The 11,741-nt window shown below is 36.0% G+C and overlaps 1 protein-coding gene across 1 annotated transcript in view; it reads right to left on the reverse strand.

Annotated features, from left to right (window-relative positions):
• Positions 1-4,228: 4,228 nt before the first annotated feature.
• Positions 4,229-11,741, reverse strand: part of RAB23 (RAB23, member RAS oncogene family) — a 9,483-nt gene continuing 1,970 nt past the window's right edge. Inside the window, exons 3-6 of the mRNA XM_009999201.1 lie at positions 8,441-8,597; positions 6,823-6,905; positions 5,480-5,572; positions 4,229-4,611 (exon numbers count right to left, since the gene is read on the reverse strand). Of these exons, the coding sequence (XP_009997503.1) occupies positions 4,472-4,611; positions 5,480-5,572; positions 6,823-6,905; positions 8,441-8,597 (473 nt within the window). The 3' untranslated portion in view covers positions 4,229-4,471. The remainder of the gene's footprint in view (positions 4,612-5,479; positions 5,573-6,822; positions 6,906-8,440; positions 8,598-11,741) is intronic.

Raw genomic sequence — 11,741 nt, forward strand, 5'->3', positions numbered from 1 at the left:
TGCTGAACCACATTTAACTCAGTGAAAGAAAGAACACTCACTCCACAAATTATTTATTAGCATTACCCTACTATTAGAAACCTGAGAATGAGTCTAGTTCAGTACTAGTTCTCACCTGGCTTTGAGATAACTCATAAAAATGGAACTGTTTGCAAGTTTCTCTTAGTCTATTATAGCACCTTTCATCTCAAATCTAAACATTGCAGCATTTTTTTCTTCTACAGTTTTGATTATCTGTTTGGGTGCCATATTTAATAGGGAGAAGTATTTTTGTTCTGACAATACTATTTGAGCATTAAAAAGAAGATTTGCCCAAGTGTTCCTTCCTACAAAAAGATAGTAAGGTAGTTTTGATGAAACCAAGTTTGTTGGACCACACTTACTCTCCGGCTTATGTACAATCACCATTCAGGTTCTGCAACATCAACCAAAGGTCTATGACTACATTTAGAAAAGCAGCAGGGGCTTAGGTACTGTCACTGGAATCCAAAAAGCCTGTCTGTTACTTTCCTGTATGACTGAACTCCCACAGGAGGGTTCTGCAGTGCAAGTAATTAATTCTATTATTAACTGGTGGCTATTAACTTGAGTAGATGAATTAACAGGTTCAAAGTGCACGTTCACTGAGTATTATGCATGTACCCCTACATAACTTCCAGGCAGTATGAGGTGTACAGCTGCTCAAGTCCCTTCAGTATATCATACATCCACAGAAGAGATGCAAAGGAAAACTACATGTCAGATCTGCTGTAGCCCAAGAATCGAGGGGAGAGAAAAGGAAAAGACAAATTGTACTGAAGCATAAAACAATAAAACAGAAAGTAAGACTGACAGTATGGTATTTTGGGCAGTTGGTCTAAAAAATGTAAGCATTGCCTCAAGAAATACTGAAAATAGGAAAGCTCTGAAACTGTCTGAAGTGGAACAATGTTTGTGTTGGGTTTTTTTTAAATAACCACACACACATAAGCAGAAAAATCACACAGAATCACAGAATCTTAGGGGTTGGAAGGGTCCTCGAAAGATCATCTAGCCCAACCCCTCTGCCAGAGCAGGGTCACGTAGAGCACATCACACAGGAACGCATCCAGGCGGGTTTTGAATGTCTTCAGTGAAGGAGACTCCACGACCTCTGGGCAGCCTGTTCCTGTGCTCTGTCACTCTCACAGTAAAGAACTCTTACTGTGATCATTCGTAAAAATTGAGATTTGTTACTTCCGCTTGGAAATACATCCCTAGCATTACCACTTTGCATCAAATGATGCCCCACTTCCTGGGAGAACACCCATTCACTGAATGGATACAACACAGGAGCGACAGATGCTTTAGAGTCCTACTCTTTAGTGAACACTCATCTCACTAAGGCATTAACAACTGCTCAAGTTTTCCACTAGCGGTAGCAATTTCAGCTGAAAGGAAAGAATTTTGGCAAGATTTAGATAATACATCCAATGTGCTATTCAAGAGCTATTAACAGAGAAGAAGAGGAGTGCAATTAGCTTAGTCTCACAGAACAAACTCCATGTTTTGTGGTAGGAATGCTCCTAATCCAAGATGCTGATCTACCACAGGTCTAATAGAGCTGCATCTCCTTCCACCACGCAGTCACACAGAGGCCCAGAGAAGGGCATTTTTATTGCCAGCCCAGCACCTCCAGGTTTATATAACTAAATTGTAAGATATTTTAATGAGAATGATTTGAGTGGAATATGGGACAATGTTTATAATAAAAATCATTCACATTATTGCAAGCACTAGAAGTTTAGGTGTGTCTCTGCATCCAAAAAGCCAAAGTTAACTACCTCTAAGTAGTGAATACCTAAGGAGTTCTGCAATATGCAAGTCATATGATTTACATCTCCACACTGACCCCATCAGGATAAAAATTACATTTTCAAGCAGTGTACATGCAGAGCACTCTCCAGAAAAATGCTGATGTGGACAGACTCCATCTCAGTCGTATTGGAGAACACGCACCGCAAAATCACAACGAAGAAAGAGCCACTTTGGATTTAAGATGAGAATGAAATTAAAACTGATACCAATGCTGCAAATATATATTCCTACCTTACAGTGTATGTGTACTGAATTTCAATGTATCCTAAATCTAGCAAGTCTGTCAAGTCTCCACCTATGAAAATTTCTACTGACTTTTCAGTCCTTAAAACAGTGGCTTATAATGACAGATCTTAAATACAAACGGGCTTATGAAATAATACAAGGTCTGTAGTGTAACACGTAATAGTATAATGGTCATTATATGTAATAAAGACTTATTCAGTACTCTGTAAGACAAACAAAAAAAACCCCAACTGTTTCAGACACTTTGTGGTTTTGTTTCTTTTTCAAGAAAAAATAATTTAAAAAAGTGAAACCAACAGACAATGAGATATAAAAGTTTCCGTATTACAAACAGTTGTCAAAATTCTTCATGCATACACTCTATCTCACATCCTGAAGTTGTAAGGTGGCCTCATGATGTACAATCTTAAGTCTTCGGATAAGTACCTTCTTAAATTGCTAAGACAGAAAGGACTTGACTCCATTTATACATCCATACAGTGATTAAATGCACTTGTTAAAAAATAAAGGCCTTTATCCAAGAGAAAATGTAAGAAACATTACGTTGAGGAACACAGAGTTTTGCTGCAATAGCAAAGGGGATTGAGTGCCTTGAAGGCCGCCTTCTTGCCAGCAACAGGAGATGCTCTAACAGCTTGTCAAAGAAACAACAGTAACTCGTAGAAAGTCTAATGTAGTAAAAATAAAATACAGAGTTCAGAGATCTTTAGTGTTTGTGCATAACTTGCCACCCACTTGTCTCCCTGCAGACAGGGGGAAAGAGAGTTACATTTCAGTTTTCATACTCATTGACTTAGAAACAAAGTCAGTCAGGCTTCTTACAAGAATTCACACAGTGAAAAGTCCTTCCTCCAGAAATATACAGGATCACTCAACCCATTTTTGTTCTCATATACCATTTAAAAAACTATTAAAACTCTGATTTTTTTCAAGCAGCATATTTTGCATTTGTCACTGGCAGGTTTGCTGTAGAAATCCTAGAAAGTTAAACTTATATAATAGCATACAAAAACATGTAAACATATGGATATTTTTTTAAAGGCATGCATGCTTCTGAAGAGGTTTAAAAACTGTTTATTTCTGGTAAATAAAAGGTATCTTGCTTAGCATTTTTAAAAGCACCATAGCAATTTAGGACCCCGAGCCCAAATAACTTTTAATTCTATTTGGGCTCATAAACTTCTAAATCAACTCTGTAAAATTACTTAATTGCTTTGAAAATTGTTTGCCATGTCTCTGACCTTGCAGATTAGATTTTCTGCAACCAGCAGCTAACTTAGAATCTTGTCTACCTTGAGATAATATTCAAGAATCTCTCATTAGTGTAATTCAGTCATCAGCTGCAATTTTTTTGATTTTCCATAAATTAGTTTATGGTATCTATGAAAAATTTCTCCAATGGTGTCCTGTGACACCACACTGCAAGATCCTTCTTCATAGAAGACACAGGATACAACAATCAAGTTTGAATAGGAATATGATTAGATTGTATGTTCCTTCCGAATAGCTATCGGTGTCAAAGACTATGTTACTTGTTCAACTGGTTAAAACTGAGAAAAATTAACTTACAAAAATATCCATAGCACAGCATTAAGTAAAAAGAAGGAGCATTTTTGGCACCATATATTTTAAAATCTAAGCTTCTAGGACCAAAGTATAGCAAGTTAAACATACGCAGTGGCAGCTGTGAAGGTCTCATCGAAATGCAACATTTTAAAAGGAAAAATTTTTTGGAAGATGCTATTTTATCATCATTAGCTGATCCCCAAGTAACATGTACACTGGAATTTAGCCTATATATTCATACCAAATGTTTACATATATATCTTAGCACTCATACATAACACAAGTATATTGCGCCAACAGACCTACCAGAATCCATAATACTACAGTCAGGCATAAAATGTAGTGTCTTCTTTTTGTTCTTCATTTATCTTCTTAGTCTCATAACCAACTCTAACATTTTCTTTGAATTTCATTTATTTTAAATTTAGTTTCAAGGCTGCTACATTACCTTGGGACATAGTGTTATGGTCTGTACCTATAAGTATTGTAAGTATTATCTTTACATTAAATGTGCTTTGCAATTCAGCAACAGTTAGTTCATAGCTCTGTAAATAATTCCTTGGAAAAGGAGAAGCTTGCCTAATTTTTACAAAGTGCGGGGGGGCAGCCACGGTTCTGTGTTTCGCCACCAGGTGTCTCACGCTAAACACCAAAAACCACTGCATCAGCAAGTTTAATATGAATCCACCCTCTATCAAGGATCCCAAAGGCACAAGATTTGCTAAAGCACTGGTAAAAATACCTCTACAGCTGGCTTTGTTCTGTACTCAATTGCACAACTCCATCCAATACACTGGGTTGTTTTCTTCCCTCCAAAAGTGGTCTAAGGTATGCTGCAGCTGCTAAAAAGACTTCTGTTTTTCTTGGTCCTCTGTTTGTTTGGTCTAAGGTTGATGACATCTCCACCATTAAGAGTGTTAGAATTTTGGTTGGAGTAACCTCCACCAGGTGTATTAAAAACACCTGTAGAAATTAAAGACAAGAAAAGTATTTGTATTTCTTCACTTTCTGAAGCCCAATACATTAATAGTTAAGACACAACACTTGCTGAGGCATAGTAGTGTACCTCAAGTGCACACTCCAGTTTTTACAAGCTTTATCCATTTCTGGGTCAATTCTGCAGCTGAATTTGAAGTAGGGCCAGTTGGAATTAGTAGCAAGGCAATATCTGAAGCTGGTATATATCTATGTAATTGAAGGGCACATACGCACTCACCTGCGTATATAAGCGCTACTAATTGCATGGTAACAAAGTTATGGTTCATTAAGTAATATAATGAAAGCAAAACACGACAACTTTAACATTAGAACCTTTGCTGAGATAAAGGTAAGGAAAAAGCCTGAATAAAAAGGGAGTGCTTTAAGGAAAATAAATGAACTGACTCAGAAATGCTTTAAAGAAGGACTACAGAAGTTTCGTGTTCCTTTACAAAAGGCAGTTTACAAAGGCCTTCTGATTATTCACCAGATTCCTTCACCATGAGTCTCTTGTAAATCCGCACCAGGATGAGTAACACTAATACTAATTACATTAAAAAAACCCCAACAAGCATCCTCTCTCAAGTCCTTACACAATGTTTGTTTAAATGAATTTAATAAAAGGCCACTTGTGAAACGTTAGCAGGAAACTTTAGTACACCAGTTAGACAATCTTGCAACTTTAGAGTCATAAACTTATTTTACAGAAGGAAAGAAGACAATATCCTAAGATAAGAAAGTAATAATTAGATCCTGATTCACTCTGTATTAACTCCATAAGGAAACAGATGAGACCATAAGCTTTGATGGCACAAAATACTGTCTTCTGGTTTTTTTATTATAGTATACATACCAATCTTGTTACTGCTTGTATGGACTAGTTCTGGATCCTCAGAGGTTTGTTGCTTGAGCCTTTGAAGATATTTATCAGCCAAATACTTAAAAACTGGAACATTAAAAAGAAAAAATGTACATCAGAGTATGCTTAAAACTAACTTTTTAATCAACATTCTGTGTAGTGACAAAAGTGCGTTTGATACCACAGGTTTTGCATGATCTAGTTAAGTGATTCTCTCTCAGCAAGCCTGTGTACCTGAGCAGAATCCAAGTCTACCCAGGTCTTACAGGATACAGTAATAGGGTTCCCCACAGCAGACAGAAACATCTCAATACTCTCATAATAAAGCTGGCACTTACATATTGCCAAATGTTCCAATTCATGCAACTTGGAACATTTTTAAGCTATGTAGGAGTTTTTATATATATATATATATATAGCCAGAAGTCTTAGAGTAATAGCAGTCCTGTAAAGTAAGGCTATTAATAAAATATGGTAGCAACATTATTTTCATTAACTAATGCTACCCCCCATTTGTACTGAGGTATAAAAACTCTACCTAGCATTCTGAAAAAATCTACACCTATAAGAGAATTTTCAGAACCAATCTATGTTACATTTATTTACATCTGTAGTTAATAACACACGTAAAGATAACAGAGAAACATGTTACATTTTCTCTTGTAGGTGTTTTTTTCAAGGTGAAAGATGTTAGCAGAAGAGAAACAATTAGTTTAGTATTAAATTTGCCTGATAAAATGAGGCATAAGTTATTAGAGACTATAATTAATGGTTATTCAAACCTACTCCACAAAAGACAGTGCAGTGACTGAATTTTCTAACAGTACTCTTATGGAAGTAAACAGATAAATTAAAAAGTGATACTTGGAAACTAGTAACATATTATCAGTAGACAAAAGGCTGCAAGATATCCAATCTGTTAATGTACTGTACTTAATTACAACTAAACTATGAAGCAACTGTATCAATTATTAACTATTAGCAATTACAAAATAATCTGACCAACAATTTATATATTGTAATAATTTAACTTCTATGTAAAAATTTTTTAAAAGCTAAGAGCTTACTTACAGTCATTAGAACTAAACAGCCTTGATAGATTGGCACTTCTAAATACTGAAGCTATGCACTGTTTATGGAAGAGAAAGGAAAGATGTACACAAAGAAATGGGTCTGAAGCACTGATATAAAGTATTTATTTGTGTTTAAAGTGTGTTGCTAAGAAATAAAAAAACATGCAACAGCATGGGAAGTAACAGACCAGCTCCAAACTAGAGACATGTGCAGTGCTAAACAGCAGAGGACAGGACAGACACCTACTCTGCTGCACCTCCTACCTTCAGTTACATTTAGGTCTTCCTTCACAGATGCTCGGTAGAACCTTAATTTTAGCTTTTTTGCCAGTGCTTCTGCCTCTTCACTGCAAAACAGAATATGACTAATTTTATATTATTTGTCAACACTTGTTCTTACAAATAAAATGCCTTGCGGCAAGTTAAACACAGTAAGGTGGGTTAGGAAACTCAGTCAAAAAATATCTCATGCTTCAATTCTTTACAGTATCTCCACTATAACAGGAAGATATTTTACATCCACTTTATAAACAGAAGTAATTGCTTTTCAGTTTTATTAACTTCATTAACTAACATTTCCCAAGGGTTCAAGGACATGTGTCAGAGAAACTAAAAGGAAGGAGGCTGTAATTAACAGAACTAGAATCAGAACAATTACCACTGAAAAATCAAAACAACAACAGCAAAGTAATCCTTAAGTATATTTTTAAAATAAGCAGTAAATTATGCAATCCTGTGAGTGCAGAGGTGAAATGAAGAATTGCTTTGTTTTGCAAAAGGAAAGAGAACTTGTGCTAAATGTCAAGGAAAAGCTGACAAAACTTAGGAAAATTTCACCAATGCAAATCAGGTTATCAGAGAGATGAAGCTACTGAGGCAGGTGGAGTATATTGAGAGCAAAAACTAAGCAACTAAGCAAAAACTAACATGACTAAACAAAAACTAAGCATGAATAAGGGAGGAGTTCAAATGCAGTTTTGATTTTTCTTTGAAAAATCCTCAGTATTCTTTGCAGAGGGAGTAGAAGCTGATTTATGCGATCAATGATAGCAAACAGAGAACAAAGAAAGCCAGTGCAGGAAACAGCAAAAAGAAGAAGTAATTTAAATCTCTGAGGAAGATGGTAGAAATAAAGAAGTGGAGAATGATCAACTTCATCATGCTGTATTTTCTACATGACATGCTGTGGTAAACACAAGTTAGCAGCATCTGTTAAACTGGCAAGAATGAAATTGGTCATATATACATATATGTGTGTGTATATATATATACACACAAAGACAGAATGGACTGACAGTAAAATTTGTTAAGGAAAATACTGTGAAGAAGGATCAGCACCATGTAATTTGAGAATATTAACAGATATGAATTTCTATAGTTACAACATTTTGATAAAAATGAGCAATAAAAACAAATGAAAGAAAAGCAAAGAATATTAAGATATTTTTTGAAACAGCCTGTTTAATACTTCATTATTTTAGCAAACATTCATTAGCCAAACTAGACAATGTAACTTCAAAGGTGCACAGTACAGTTTAACAGTAACTGTAAATTTTATCAGGAGAGAAAAGTTAGTTTCAGAATTTCTGTTTGTTTGGTTTTTTTAAATGGATTAATATAATGGGACAACCAAACTCTTCATGCTATTCCTTTATTTTGGCTGACACTTCAAAAGAAGGTTGGCAAACACATCTGCCCAAGCAACTATACTCATGCAGCAATACCTGTCACCTGGGCTTCTAGGGAACACTTGATGCAGGGCATAGGTCTGACAACCTAGATACTCTAAGTCTTCACCAGAAATTCCCATGGATTGTTTTAAAAATTGTGTGTATATTGGGACACATATTGTTCTTTAAAAACAGGAAGATAAAACTCCTACTTCTTTATACAAGAGTCATCAAGAAGATCAATCTTATTCTGGACAAGAACTGTAGGAATGTCTCCAACTTCAGTCATGACTTTCTCCTTCCAGGTAGGAATTGCTTTGAAAGACTCTCTGTCAGTTGTAGAAAACACAAGAACACAAGCCTGGGCTCCTAAAAATATACAAATTAATTAAAATACAAATAAATACAAATGAACCAACAAGCATTAAAAAAGAATGGTGTATAAAGTATTTGAAACATGAGGGGTTTTTCAAGCCTTTCCCATAGAAGTGCACTTTTACCACCAGCTTGTGTCAAACCAATGGTCATAAATTCTCCAAATGAAAATATATTGCCATATTATTTTTATCGTTATGGCTACAGCTTTCTTACCTTTCAAGCTATTTCCAGCATGTTGCATATATGCAGGGGAAAGGAATACAAGGGGATGTGGAAACAATTTACTAATCCAATAGCCTTGCAAAATGCTTATTTAAGAACAGAAGAACAAAAGAACTACTCTTCTCATCCTCAATTCAAAACTCTATCTAATGTGATGTTTCTGAAAGTATGTTTCAGTATAGTGCAGAAGTTACATAAAAACAGAGTTCACCAGAAGATGCTGCAGGGCAGAGTTCTTATCAGGTAAATTATTTTAATCTTCTAATATTACTAAATACTCAGTATTTTTATTGAGAACATAAACAAGATTAAGAAACTATAATGTCTATGTAGGAGCTCTAAGAGAAAAAAAAAAAGGAAAAATGACAAAAACAGAATTTAAGCACAGAAACACCCTTTTGTATGCAGTGACTGACCATATTCAAGAGTTAGTAAAATTATGATGTCACTCATCCACTCCAAATAGAGTCTTACAACAGACTGTTCAACAGATACCAGCAGCAAAGGCACAACATAGTGTCAGACAGGAGTATAACAGCTGAAACCAGGATGTTCTCAATGAATATTTTAAATCAAGTTACTCTGTAGGAAGCTGTTTCCTAAAGCTACTTTAAAATACTGAAGAAAAGGACACTGGATTTTCTGTGTGCAATTACTGCTTTGATAACACCTATATCTTTATTTTTTAAAGTTTCCAACTGGCTGCAGAATTACTTATAAGATAGGCATACCTAGATGAATTCAGAAAAAACTTGATAGTAGTACTGGCATTTCTATTTGATTCAAGTAGAGCATGAGTTTGTCAGCTGAGTAGGTCTCAAAGATCCTCTGCAGATTATCCCATCCTCATAGACTCTGTATTTTGTCCTTTCGTAACAATACAAAGCCTATTTAATAGTAAGTATATAAAGAAATTCCTTGCCATGAGTGGATTCATGCAGGACTTTATACTTGACACTTAGTAATTTCACTTTTCTGTTCTTTGCCTCAGCTTTTTCAGCCTATGACAGAAAACACACGTTCACTATGAAATTCATGGTGGCTCCTTCAACCTTAAACTGAGATAAAATGCAAGGGCAAATGATATAATAATCCAGAAGTTCTTGTTTAATGTTTATGTTCTAACTGCTGTGGATCTCGGATGTCTTTAACAGGCTGCAAGGTCTCACTAACAGCATCCAAAAAGGACTGCCTTGCTCCAAACTGGACCAGAAGAGTCTTGCAGCCCTCCCACAATCATAGAACCACTACAGCCAAAAGTGATTGACAAGTGCAACCTAGAGCAATGCTATGAAGCCCTGAGAGAGATGAAGTCTATCTATTGTGCAACAAAACAGGGAGCCTGGGAATTTGATTAATCAGCAACTGAACAAAGGCTAATGAACAAAATGTCCATTTTCCATCAAACACCTCACAGGAGTCTACAAGTGCTAGCCAATGAAAGAGAATGCAAGCACGAAGAAGTGACCAAATACTGCTTTGAGGAACATCTGTAAGATGGAGAGAACACAAAGTGCTGCCAATGACAGCCACTTGTGTACGTGCTTGGCACATAAATGAAGTACCTAGCTAATTGGAAAATGTGTCACTTCCATTGGATAGAAACTGGTAAGATGCATGACACAATGTAAAAAATAAATTACTAAATACCTACAGAGCTTCCTTCAACTCTTTGAATTTAGGCTGCTACACTCCTCGTGTTGCCTGATCACTGGCATGCAGCTTCACTAACTGCACACAGAAAGCCACATCATAAATCCAGTGTCAGCTGCAATTTTTGTTTCTCTGCAAGGCTGAATGAATTTGGACTCTGGACAAGAAGGACTCATAAAAAGGCTCTGAAGCATTTGCTGTGTGACAATGCAGAAGCAGCTGATCCTTGAAGAACTGATAACACGCAAGGTACCAGAGAGTACGTAAGCCCTAGTGTAATCATAGTGGGACAGTGACATGTGGGAGAGGCAGAGCTTGAAGTAAGAGACAGCATCTATCTTACCTACCTGAGAAGCGTCCTCTCATTATCAGCAATAAATGGCAATGAAATCCTTGCATTTCCAAAGTAAGCTTGACCTTTTGCTTTTATATAGTAAGATGCTTGCAGACCTGATACCAAACCAAAATTGCATTCCAGGCTCTTATAACCTCCCTTGTTTTTCATGACTCAAAGTCTAGTGCAGAAGAGTCACTGTATCCAACAGCCTAAACTGTTAATATACCCATCATACTGTCTACAATGTGTATAGACAGGATGACTATTTCACAGCAGTGTGGTCAGTATGGAGGTCTTGAAGGAAGAGATCTAACTTCGCTAAGCTGGACACGATTTATGGGCAAGATTTCAAGATACTCAAGATATGTGATAAGTGAAGCCAGTAGGTGTATTTTGAAGTTCTTCTGAATATTCCGTATTTTAGTGTATCTACCCTAGTAATCAGGAGAAAAAGGCTTTGGCTTGGAACAACTGAGGACAGCAAAGCACACAAAAGACTGCAGGCTAGGAGAGTAAAAAGGAAGCTCCAAGTGAAGCAAGTACTATCTTCTGAAATTCATATGCTCAGCTAGTCACTGTAAAAATAACAATTATATATTTCCACGTGAGGATAAAATGAAGTCGGAAAAGGACTATCTTTCTCTGACAAAATGAGAATTGTCAGTTATGAGCAACAATCAGATATATTACCAAAAACCCTCCAACAATATTAGTTGCCAAAAACAATAATGAAACTCAAAAAGTCAAGATAACTATACTGCCCTGGAACTGCACAGCCTATTACTTTCTCTCTAAATGAGATAACGTTTCCATGATTTTTATACTACACTGATACATTTTTCTAAGCCATTAGGTTAATTAGACAACTGAGTGATGGGATCTTTCCCAAGACATGAATATCTCATGTTAAAAAACAAAAGGGA

This window comes from Chaetura pelagica, unplaced genomic scaffold, assembly GCF_000747805.2.
Source record: "Chaetura pelagica isolate M959 unplaced genomic scaffold, ChaPel_1.0 scaffold90, whole genome shotgun sequence".
Taxonomy (NCBI): domain Eukaryota; kingdom Metazoa; phylum Chordata; class Aves; order Apodiformes; family Apodidae; genus Chaetura; species Chaetura pelagica.